This window comes from Anomaloglossus baeobatrachus, chromosome 9, assembly GCF_048569485.1.
Source record: "Anomaloglossus baeobatrachus isolate aAnoBae1 chromosome 9, aAnoBae1.hap1, whole genome shotgun sequence".
Taxonomy (NCBI): domain Eukaryota; kingdom Metazoa; phylum Chordata; class Amphibia; order Anura; family Aromobatidae; genus Anomaloglossus; species Anomaloglossus baeobatrachus.
The window spans coordinates 199,316,521-199,328,963 of NC_134361.1; the positions used below are offsets into that span (position 1 = coordinate 199,316,521).

The 12,443-nt window shown below is 52.7% G+C and overlaps 1 protein-coding gene across 11 annotated transcripts in view; it reads left to right on the forward strand.

The window, feature by feature from the left end:
* Window positions 1-12,443, forward strand: part of HUWE1 (HECT, UBA and WWE domain containing E3 ubiquitin protein ligase 1) — a 282,139-nt gene that overhangs the window by 84,311 nt on the left and 185,385 nt on the right. For all 11 annotated transcript variants that reach the window (XM_075324217.1, XM_075324216.1, XM_075324218.1 and 8 more), the window contains 7 exons: window positions 1,683-1,928; window positions 2,015-2,148; window positions 5,698-5,798; window positions 6,273-6,458; window positions 6,576-6,792; window positions 6,873-6,995; window positions 7,192-7,429. In XM_075324217.1, coding sequence (XP_075180332.1) covers window positions 1,683-1,928; window positions 2,015-2,148; window positions 5,698-5,798; window positions 6,273-6,458; window positions 6,576-6,792; window positions 6,873-6,995; window positions 7,192-7,429 — 1,245 coding nt within the window. The remainder of the gene's footprint in view (window positions 1-1,682; window positions 1,929-2,014; window positions 2,149-5,697; window positions 5,799-6,272; window positions 6,459-6,575; window positions 6,793-6,872; window positions 6,996-7,191; window positions 7,430-12,443) is intronic.

Consider the following 12,443-nt stretch of genomic DNA (forward strand, 5'->3'; position numbering starts at 1 on the left):
CTTTCTTTCCTCCGCTCTTTCTTTCCTCCGCTCTTTCTTTCCTCCGCTCTTTCTTTCCTCCGCTCTTTCTTTCCTCCGCTCTTTCTTTCCTCCGCTCTTTCTTTCCTCCGCTCTTTCTTTCCTCCGCTCTTTCTTTCCTCCGCTCTTTCTTTCCTCCGCTCTTTCTTTCCTCCGCTCTTTCTTTCCTCCGCTCTTTCTTTCCTCCGCTCTTTCTTTCCTCCGCTCTTTCTTTCCTCCGCTCTTTCTTTCCTCCGCTCTTTCTTTCCTCCGCTCTTTCTTTCCTCCGCTCTTTCTTTCCTCCGCTCTTTCTTTCCTCCGCTCTTTCTTTCCTCCGCTCTTTCTTTCCTCCGCTCTTTCTTTCCTCCGCTCTTTCTTTCCTCCGCTCTTTCTTTCCTCCGCTCTTTCTTTCCTCCGCTCTTTCTTTCCTCCGCTCTTTCTTTCCTCCGCTCTTTCTTTCCTCCGCTCTTTCTTTCCTCCGCTCTTTCTTTCCTCCGCTCTTTCTTTCCTCCGCTCTTTCTTTCCTCCGCTCTTTCTTTCCTCCGCTCTTTCTTTCCTCCGCTCTTTCTTTCCTCCGCTCTTTCTTTCCTCCGCTCTTTCTTTCCTCCGCTCTTTCTTTCCTCCGCTCTTTCTTTCCTCCGCTCTTTCTTTCCTCCGCTCTTTCTTTCCTCCGCTCTTTCTTTCCTCCGCTCTTTCTTTCCTCCGCTCTTTCTTTCCTCCGCTCTTTCTTTCCTCCGCTCTTTCTTTCCTCCGCTCTTTCTTTCCTCCGCTCTTTCTTTCCTCCGCTCTTTCTTTCCTCCGCTCTTTCTTTCCTCCGCTCTTTCTTTCCTCCGCTCTTTCTTTCCTCCGCTCTTTCTTTCCTCCGCTCTTTCTTTCCTCCGCTCTTTCTTTCCTCCGCTCTTTCTTTCCTCCGCTCTTTCTTTCCTCCGCTCTTTCTTTCCTCCGCTCTTTCTTTCCTCCGCTCTTTCTTTCCTCCGCTCTTTCTTTCCTCCGCTCTTTCTTTCCTCCGCTCTTTCTTTCCTCCGCTCTTTCTTTCCTCCGCTCTTTCTTTCCTCCGCTCTTTCTTTCCTCCGCTCTTTCTTTCCTCCGCTCTTTCTTTCCTCCGCTCTTTCTTTCCTCCGCTCTTTCTTTCCTCCGCTCTTTCTTTCCTCCGCTCTTTCTTTCCTCCGCTCTTTCTTTCCTCCGCTCTTTCTTTCCTCCGCTCTTTCTTTCCTCCGCTCTTTCTTTCCTCCGCTCTTTCTTTCCTCCGCTCTTTCTTTCCTCCGCTCTTTCTTTCCTCCGCTCTTTCTTTCCTCCGCTCTTTCTTTCCTCCGCTCTTTCTTTCCTCCGCTCTTTCTTTCCTCCGCTCTTTCTTTCCTCCGCTCTTTCTTTCCTCCGCTCTTTCTTTCCTCCGCTCTTTCTTTCCTCCGCTCTTTCTTTCCATCTCCTTTCCTAACACAGGAATCCGCTACCTTTTATTACCACATTATTTGCAACACATCAGTCACATCCGTCACAGTGCGTTGTGTGACGGATGTGACTCATGTGTGGTAATAAAGGAAACACAACGCACTGTGACGGATGCTGCACAATGCTGGTATTAAACTTGCCTAATAAAATGGGACAACGCCTTTAAATGACATTGATCTGGCATCCAATGTCATATGATAGTCCTGTGTCTGATTTTCATTCTTTTTTTTTTGCAGACGTTGTCCCATGAGCCCAAGGTTCTCCAGGAGGGGCTCCTTCAGCTGGACTCTATCCTTTCCTCTCTTGATCCTCTTCATCGACCAATTGAGGCACCCGGTGGATCTGTTCTGTTGCGAGAGTTGGCATGTGCCGGGAATGTCACGGACGCCACACTTTCTGCCCAGGCCACACCGCTGCTCCACGCCCTGACGGCGGCACATGCCTACATCATGATGTTTGTCCACACGTGCAGAGTCGGGCAGGTAACTTTAGAGAACTTTGCAGTTTTTAGGGTCATATATTTTTGTCTGACTATACAGGAGTTGACCTGTTTTTTATTTTACTTTAGAGCGAGATCCGCGCCATCTCCGTGAACCAGTGGGGCTCACAACTGGGCCTCAATGTTCTGAACAAACTAAGCCAACTCTACTGCTCTCTGGTGTGGGAAAGCACAGTGTTACTTTCTCTCTGTACTCCCAACAGGTATTGCCAGTGATGGGACGCTGTCCTCTGATCGATCTATTCTTTTATATGTGTTAATATTTGTTGAGCAGACTTACATTAGTCTATTAGACTCACATTGTTTTTCCTAAAGGCTTTTCTTTAATGGTAACACATTGACTATGTCGAAATGTTCAGGGCTGTGTCAGGATATTGGTGAAGCTTTCAGATCTAAATCCTGGCAGAATCAGGTGACAACCCACACGGTAGTGTGAATCTACTATGGCTATGCAAATCCGACCCACAGGAACACTGCCCTTTATGTATTACTAGAAGGTGGCCCAATTGTACGCATTGGGTATTCTAGAATTTACGTATTGTGTAGTTAATGTATGATTTTTGTTTATATAGATATAGATAGAGAGAGAGAGAGAGAGAGAGAGATATAGAGAGATGTTGTTGTGTGTAGTTACCAAGTGTTTGTGTAGGGCGCTGTACATGTTCTGGGTGTGGCGGGGGGTGAGAGCGGTGTTTGTGTGTTGCATTGTTTGTAGAGCGCTGTGTGTCTGTAGCGTTGTATGTTGCGCGGTTTGTGTGGGTGTGGGGTGTGTGTGTGTTTTGGGGGAGGTATGTGTTGTGCGGTATGTGCATATATTTGGGTGTTGTGTGTGTGTGTGTGTGTGTGTGTGCGGCGGTGTCTGTAGGTGTCTGTGTAGGGCAGTGTTTGTGGTTCCCAGTGTGTGTGGTGTGTTGTGCGGTGCATGTGTATTGGGGTGTGTGTGTGTGTGTTTTTTGGGGGGAGGTGCGCACCCCCCATCGTGCTCCATCCCCCATGCTGCGCACTCCCCATCGTGCTCCATCCCCCATGCTGCGCACTCCCCATCGTGCTCCATCCCCCATGCTGCGCACTCCCCATCGTGCTCCATCCCCCATGCTGCGCACTCCCCATCGTGCTCCATCCCCCATGCTGCGCACTCCCCATCGTGCTCCATCCCCCATGCTGCGCACTCCCCATCGTGCTCCATCCCCCATGCTGCGCACTCCCCATCGTGCTCCATCCCCCATGCTGCGCACTCCCCATCGTGCTCCATCCCCCATGCTGCGCACTCCCCATCGTGCTCCATCCCCCATGCTGCGCACTCCCCATCGTGCTCCATCCCCCATGCTGCGCACTCCCCATCGTGCTCCATCCCCCATGCTGTGTACTCCCCATCGTGCTCCATCCCCCATGCTGTGCACCCACCATCGTGCTCCACAGTCACACATCAGACCGTATACACGCACACATCTGATCGCATACACTCACACACACACACCACTTCTCCCTGTGCCCACCGGTGGGCGGTCCCAGCAGCTGTGCTGCACGCCGTGCTCCTCTGCCGACACTCACAGATCCGATCGCATACACTCACTCACACACACACACTCACACACACACACACACACACACACACACACACACTGACGATATCGCACATACGCGCTCACACAGGTCCGGAAGGTCACTGCACGCACAGTATCGCCGCCGAGAAGCAAGCGATATCACTGGATGTTGAGTGTGTGGATGCGATCTGATGTGTGTGTGAGGTGTGTGTGTGTGTGTGTGTGTGTGTGTGTCTGTTATGTGTATGTGTGTGTGCGTGTGTGTTCCGCCGCTGCAGGACCTTGATGCGCTCACCTGGGAGCCGGTGTACGCTGGTAACCATGCTACAATATTACTCGGTGTTCCATGGTTACCAGCGTACCCCACTCGCACGGGAGCCCACACCAGCGTACGCTGATGTGGGCTCCCAGGGGTACAGCACTCACCTGGGAGTCGGTTCGGGGAATGCGTGCGGGGGGCGGGGCCAGAGCGAGCGTGCAATGCGTGAGGGGGGCGGGGCCGAGTTGCCAATGCGTGCAGGGGGCCGGGGCGAGAGGCCAATCCGTGCGAGGGGTCGGAGGCGAGGCGAGCGGCCAATCCGTGCGGGGGGGGGGGGGGCAGGGCCATGGCGAGCCCAGCGGCCAATCCGCTGTTTGTCACCGTAAGGACACAATTTTGGAGACAGACAGACAGAATAAGGCAATTATATATATAGATAATAATAATAATAATCCATGGTGCTGTACATGAGAAGAACAAAATACATATACAAGTTACAATAGACAGACAAACATAGGGAAGAGGAACCTACCCTTGTGGGATTACATTCAATATGATAGTGGGGGGCAGACAGTAGGCTCTTGCGGCCGGGGGGGGCGCAGACAGTAGGCCCTTGCGGCGGCGGGGGGGGGCCAGACAGTGGTCCCTGGCGGGGGGGACACACAGTAGGCCCTTGCGGTGGGGGGGCACACAGTAGGCCCTTGCGGTGGGGGGGCACACAGTAGGCCCTTGCGGCGGGGGGGGCAGACAGTAGGCCCTTGCGGCGGGGGGGCAGACAGTAGGCCCCGGTGGCGGGGAGCAGGTGGAGTCATTGGAAACTAATAGGCATTTCTGAACAGATGAGTTCTCAAGTTCCGTTTTTAAAGCATGCAAGTGTAGTAGATAGTCTGACGTGTTGAGACAGCAAATTCCAGAAGCCTGGGGATGCTAGGTCTTGGAGGCTCTTGGATGAGGAGTGAAAGTGGTCTTCGGAGGACCGAAGGTTACGTGTTGGAGTGTAGCGGGAGATTAGTTTGGAGATATACGGAGGAGACAGATTATGGACGGCTTTGCAGGTCAGTGTTAGTAGTTTGAATTCGATACGGTGGAGAGTTGGAAGTGGGGTAGAGTTGAGGAGAGAGGTGGATCAGTCGGGCAGCAGAGTTAAGGATGGACTGGAGAGGTGCAAGGGTGTTAACAGAAAGTCCACAGAGGAGGATGTTGCAGTAATCGAGGCGGGAGATTATGAGGGCATGCACTAGCATTTTCGTAGTTTAAGAATTGAGGAACGGACAGATTCTGGAAATATTGTTTAGTTGAAGACGATAGGAGGTGGTGAGAAATTTGATGTATGGTATGAAGGACATCGCAGAGTCTAGAGATACTCGGAGGCAGCGGACTTCGGTACTGGGGAGAGCGTGATGTTGTTTATTGTAATAGAGAGACCAGGTAGGGAAGAGCAGAGATGGAGGAAAGATGATCAGTTCAGTTTTGGCCACATTGTGGTGATCCCATAAACTGTTCCCCCAACTCCAGTCCCCAAGACCCACCAACATGCAGGATTTCCGCACACAGGTGATGCCGGCACATCTTCAATGCTAAGGAAATCCTGAAAACCTGCATTGTTGGTGGCTCTTGAGGACTGGAGTTGGGGGAACACTATAATGGGCCATTCTCAAGTCTACAAAGAATAGCAACCCAAACATTTTATTGGAGCCATCCTAGCGGCTGGATCCTTATATGTGATGCCCTATGCTACCCGCCAACTTCTGTGCAGGCTACTGCCATTTCCCTGTACTGTGGGTTGACTAGGTGAAAGGCCACTAAGAGCCCAAAAAATCTTGATCTCTTCTTTGTGGCATTACTGCGGTCCCAGAGGTCAAACGTTTAGGATCTGTAAATTACACGTTGACGAAAATAAAGCCTTAGTTCATTCATGATTCTAATTTTGACCCTTCTTGTTTTAACAGCTTGCCACCGGGGTGCGAGTTTGGTCAAGCAGACATGCAAAAACTTGCTCCTAAGGAGGAGAAGACTGCGAGTACATTGCCGCAAGGAGCCAAAAGAGCAGGTATGGTCACTTGCTGAATATAAAACCTATAGGATTGGTGATAACCTGGGATCTGAACATCGGGACCCCCAGCATTCTCAAGATTAGGGCTCGGTCTTGAATGGAGACTACATCTGCGTCTTCGGCACTACAATTGTCTGTAGGATTCCCGGTGCTGTACTCAGCAATGGATGAAGTGGAGGCCAATCATGGGCACGTCTGCTCCATTCATGATCGCCGTGGGTCTCTGGGTCACACCTATAGGGGATAGCCTCCTTTTTTTTAGGAGGGGGACAACCCCTATAACATGGTGCCTTTTTAAATTGCATTGTGTTGTACTTAGTTATGATCTCTAATCTGTAGATGTTTAGTCCATGTAACGTGTTCTAAACTTATTGACCCATCTGTCTTTGACTTTAAGAATCAGAAATCGATTTTTATAAAAACCCTAAAAAAAATAGATCTCTAATAGTTTTTTCTTTTTGCCATCTACAGATGGAGAGGTTGAAACTTCAGCCGCAAGCGAAGAAACCACTGGTTTGCTGGAAGGCATTGGGTTGGATGGCGACTCGCTGGCCCCAATGGAGACTGATGAACCCAGCACTTCTGATCCGAAGTGTAAATCGAAGATCACACCCGCAGTGGCGGCCAGAATCAAACAGATCAAGCCCCTACTGTCAGGTTAATACCAGTTTTTGCAGTTTAGTGCTTTACCCGTGTGTTTTGTGTCCATGAAGGGTCTTACTCTATGGCATGGAATGATTTTTCACAGCTTTTTCTTGTGTTCTTCTATTGCAGCATCCTCGAGGTTAGGGCGAGCCTTAGCAGAGCTTTTTGGACTTCTAGTTAAATTGTGTGTGGGGTCCCCTGTCCGACAGAGAAGGAGCCATCATGCGGCGAGTACCACCACCGCCCCCACTCCAGCGGCTCGCTCCACAGCATCCGCTCTGACAAAATTACTCACCAAAGGTCTTTCATGGCAGCCTCCCCCCTATACCCCCACACCAAGGTTCAGGTCAGTATTGGGGAATCCAGTATATTCTGTATATTTTGGTTTGCTCTTTTGTGCCTGACTTCATTTTTTGCTGTTTTTAGGTTGACGTTCTTTATCTGCTCTGTTGGCTTCACCTCTCCAATGTTGTTTGATGAACGGAAGTATCCATATCACCTTATGCTACAAAAGTTTCTATGTTCTGGCGGGCACAATGCACTTTTTGAGTAAGTTGTCATCCTTTTTTTTTCCCCCTGATATTCTTCACTTTGTAGATTCTGTATTTCACCCATCAGGAGTTAGGCTTTTCTAACCCCTGGATGCCACATCTGGCTTTATGGTTTTCCCGGCAGCGAGCTTCCATTGTGATTGATAGAGGTCATGTGCAGTAAATGTTTAATGTTTTATTCTGTTTGTATTTAGGACTTTTAACTGGGCCCTCTCAATGGGTGGAAGAGTACCTGTTGCTGAAGGCTTGGAACATGTCGACCTTCCAGATGGCACCGGGGAGTTTTTGGACGCCTGGCTGATGTTGGTGGAAAAGATGGTGAACCCCACAACTGTTTTGGAGTCTCCACACTCTCTACCTCCCACCAAGCTACCGGGAGGACAGAACTTCCCTCAGTTTAGCTCTCTGCGCTTTCTGGTGGTTACACAGAAGGTATGTTCACCTTTTCATTTGGGGTACCCCAAAATGTTAGAATTTGTATTATTAAACTAAAGCATAAAGGTAGGTGTAAAGTAACCAAATTTCTATTTCTTCGGCGCTCCGTTGGGAGACCCAGACGATTGGGTGTATAGCTACTGCCTCCGGAGGCCACACAAAGCATTACACTAAAAAGTGTAAGGCCCCTCCCCTTCTGGCTATACACCCCCCGTGTGAGGTAAATCCGGAGATATGACGATAAATCATGATATTCAAGTATGTCAGGAAGCCCTCTCCTGGTGTCACCCCCCCCTTTCCTTCACACAACTGGTTTAGCAACAAATCCCATGGCCATGTCCTGTGATATGGAGATGAGGTGGTGTGGGAACAATGGACACAGGATGACTCCCTGCCGTCACCCTGTAACAAGAGTTGTATCTCATTAGCAAGGCTATGGAACTAGCTAGACCGAACGACTCCAGTAAAAAAATGGTTCATATCTCGCAAGCCATATTTCCGATAAATATGGCAACCATAAAAATGGTGTCTCCGCATGCGGACGATGCTGGCACACCCTTTTTATGGGAGCAGGACATTGGGAAATGCCCCAGGCGTGATATCAGCCAATGGGGAACTGGCAGACAGGTCATGAGTCCCCTCGTTCTGTAGCTAAATTCATAACTGTCACAATGAGAGCATTGGCGTCCGCCTACGACGCTCCCAGGCAAAGTTATGGCCCATATTCCATGTTGTGGATTGTCCATAACTCAAGCCAGGGGTGGAGCAGTGCTCCCTCTGAGGTCACTAAGGTAGGAGGGGACCTGGATTTGCCCAGGTTGATAACCCTACTTCGGCCATTTTCCAGTGTTCTTTTCGCTGGGGGCACGTGTAGGAAACATCTGTGGGAAGGATCCTAGAAACCTGGGTACAGCGCCCCCCTGTGGCCAGACGCAACAAGGTAACTGCTGGAACTGTGTATGCCTGTTTGTAACCCATGCTTTGATTGTAACTGTACTCTGACATATGTATATTCTGTAGATTCCCTATTGTATATATTGTAGTTTCTAGTGTGCTTTAGGCTGATTAAATTATATAATTAATCTTGGGCTGTTCTGTTATCTCGATCTTGAATCCCACGTCTGTGTGTTCGGCTAATAGTTACCGTGAAGCGGTTGGTGGCAGCGAATTGTGCCAAGGATTATTGTGGGGAGGCCAGTGAGATTCGGGGAGATTTTATATATTCCGCCCGCAGAGGTCGGGGGAATATATACCCTACTCTCACCGGGGAGCCTTCAATAATCGGCATAAGTAGTATAGCGGCCTCCTTGCTTATTGTCGGGCAATTCCATAATTGGCCTGACTATAAGAGGGGCGCTAGAGAGCGCGTCACTTGCTCTGTCTGTCGGTCGGGAGGTATAAAGGAGGGGTGACACCCACTTGTTACCCCCCGATTGTGACGTACTGGTAGCCAGCGCGGGGGAGTTCTGAGTGACCCCCCCGGTGGTTTGTGACATATTGGTGGCATAGCGGTGGGATCGAGATAATAGTGTGTGTGAGTGTGAGACCCATACTCCCAGACACTAAAGACTGCCTGCAGCAGCTGTGGCTGCTGGGGTCTTCAGACTAGCTCAACACTAGAGTGTCAGAGTGCAGATACTGTAAGGTGTGTGGAGGCATCAGGTGTCAGTTCTGTGTCAGTGACCAAAAGTCTGCAAGAATGGCTGATGGCACCAGGAGCAGAGCTATGCAACTGGCCAATGCTAAAGCAGGAGCCGAAGAGAGGGAGGACGGTGCTGTGGGCAGTAATGAGGAGGTTGCCCACGAGTCCTCCAGGAGCTCGACGCCAGAAAACCGTTCTGCCGAGGACATTGCACAACCTGGCAATTATGGACAAGATGAGGAGCAGCTCACCCAAGGTCCCTCAACGAGCCAGATGCCAGCCCTCCGCTCTGAAAGGGACAGTGAATCGCCTAGCTCTGCAGCGTGCCGCAGATCACCACGTGCCATTCCACCGAGCCTGGGAGGCTCGGATAGCCTTCTTCAAATGGCTATGGCCCTTCTCCAGGCTGGAGACCAGAAGGGCTACAAGGAACTCCTGGCAGAGCGCAGGGCAGAGCGGCAGGCAGCGCGTGACGCTGAGGCTGCGGAGCGGCACGCAGAGCGTGAGGCTGCGGAGCGAGAGCGGCAGGCAGCGCGTGAAGAGCGAGAGCGAGAGCGACAGGCAGACCGTGACTACCAGCTGCAGCTAGCTCAGCTCCGGCCCTCATCAGCCACACGTGACCTTCGAGACACCAAACTTCCAAAGGTCCGTGTTGAGGACTTCCCAGTGCTGGAGAAGGATGGAGACTTGGACTCTTTCTTGACTGCTTTTGAACGGACTTGCTTGCAGCACCATCTGGACAAGGACCAGTGGGCCAAATACCTGACCCCCCGTTTAAGGGGTAAGGCCCTGGATATCCTTGGGGACTTGCCTGCTGAGGCAGATCAGGGCTACGACACCATCAAGCGGGCCCTGATCCAACAGTACAACCTCACTCCAGAGTCCTACCGCAAGAAGTTCCGGAGCCTACAGAAGGGACCAAAGGACTCCTGGGCTGACCACCGGCGGGCACTTGCCCGAGCTGCCGACCACTGGACCCAAGGCCTGCAGCTTTCCACCGGACCGGAGATCCTGGACTTGTTCATCACGGAGCAACTCTTGTGGAACTGCCCTGAGGATCTCCGCCAGTTCATCCGAGACCAGAAGCCAAAGGGGTCCACAGCTACAGCTGCCCTTGCCGATGACTACACCAACAACCGGGCCCCTGAGGCCAGGAGAGCGGCCACCAGCAGCACCTGGAGAGGGGGTAAGATGAATTCTGCGACTGCCCCACCTGCCCCTAGACTGCAGGGGGTGTCCCCCTCAACTCCCCTCTCCAGGCCCGTGGCAGAGCCAAGACGGTGCCACCAGTGCAACCTACCTGGACACTTCAAGGCCATGTGCCCTCAGCGTCCCAAGGCCCCGGCTCCGTCCCCGTCCCAAGGGCCGCCCAAGGTGTATTGTGTGGGTGGGGGTGGTGGTAGGTCCCTGGACAGCTTCCAACCTGTCACCGTCGGCCGGTCTGTGACCATAGGACTGCGAGACAGCGCCTCGGAGGTGACTCTGGTGCGGCCTGAGATGGTGTCCCCCCAAGACTTGATCCCTGGAAAAACCCTCGCTGTCTCCGGGATTGGAGGCACTGACCCGGCGCTGCCTGTTGCTGACATTTATGTGGACTGGGGCGCAGGGCGAGGGGTGAGGGAGGTGGGGGTAACTGATCGGATCCCTGCAAACGTGCTACTTGGGACAGATTTGGGGCAGATAACCTCCCAGTTTGGGCCCCCCCCAAGGGCTGAACCTTCAGCCAGTACTGACATGACTCCTGACAATGTTAATGTGTTATCTATGAATGATGTAAGGGAGGAGGGAGTGAACTCTGATATTTCTGCTTGCATAGACACCATAGACACACACGCAGCTGCAGCTGTGACAGGAGGGGAGGGGGTCAGAGAAAGGTGTGACGATGCCTCTACAAGTAACCAGCCTGTGAGCTGGGATCTGTTGCCCTCTGCAGGGATAAGCAGAGAGCAGGGTGCTGCAGGGGGAGGACCAGTGTGTGGGGTGGGGGCTACCACAGCAAATGTGGGGTCCCCAGAGATTTCACAGCGGGGTTCTGTTGCTGCAGGAGGGGAACAGGCAGGTGAGATTGGGGCCGGTCCAGGAGCGGAAGTGCTCCCAGGTAAGATCTCGGTGCATGGTTCCCCCACAACCGGGGTGTCAGGAAGCCAGGTAGGTCTGCCTGAACCGGCGACTTGGTCAGGAACGGAGGAGGAGCAGGCACGACCCACGGTCGCAGCGGCTGTGGCCGCTGTCACCCGCAGTGGGAGTGCTGGAAGCCAAGGGGCCTCCCGGAGGTCCGATAGCTCTTCCCCTTCTGACCAAGTGGCAGCCGAGTCAGGTGGAGGCCAGGACACAGGTCCCGGGGTACTGACTGAAGATGTGACAGTCTCGTCGATTCTGGCCACATCTAGTCAGGGGTTTCAGGCAGCGTTAGAAGCTGACGACAGCCTGAAAGCTCTTAAGGAGCAGGCGGCACAGCCTCCCTCGGACTCGGACCCGGAGCGAGTGGTCTGGGACCAAGGACGGCTGTACCGGGCCACGGTCCAGCAGGGTTCACCGGAGGCGTGGCCCAGGGACCGACAGTTGGTGGTACCCTATCCGTTCCGGACGGAGTTGTTGCGGATCGCACATGAGATTCCGATGGCCGGACACCTAGGGATCGCTAAGACCAAGGCCAGGTTAAACCAGCATTTCTACTGGCCAAAAATGGGGGCCGATGTGGCTGCCTACTGCCGTTCGTGTGAAACCTGTCAGAGAGTGGGGAAGGCGGGGCCACACCCCAAAGCCCCACTAGTATCTCTGCCAATCATCGATGAGCCTTTCAGGAGGGTGGCTGTGGATCTGGTCGGCCCGCTGGCCATCCCCAGCAGCTCCGGGAAACGCTTCATACTGACGGTAGTGGACTATGCCACCCGGTACCCAGAAGCAGTGGCCTTGTCGTCCATTCGGGCTGACAAGGTGGCCACCGCATTGCTGGAGATTTTCTCCAGAGTGGGTTTTCCCCAGGAAATGCTCACGGACCGGGGGACCCAATTCATGTCCCAGCTGATGGAGGCCCTCTGTAAGCAAGTCCAGGTGCGACATCTGGTGGCCAGCCCGTACCATCCACAGACTAATGGCCTGTGCGAGCGGTTCAATGGCACCTTAAAGCAGATGCTTAAGATGTTGGTCGACTCCCATGGGCGTGACTGGGAGCGGTATCTCCCACACCTGTTATTTGCTTACCGGGAGGTTCCACAGGCCTCAACAGGATTCTCACCGTTTGAGCTCCTGTACGGGCGACGTGTGCGGGGCCCCCTGGCTCTGGTGAAAGAGGCTTGGGAAGGGGATTTGGCCACCCCTGGAGTGTCGGTTATCGAGTATGTCATGCGCTTCCGGGACAAAATGCAG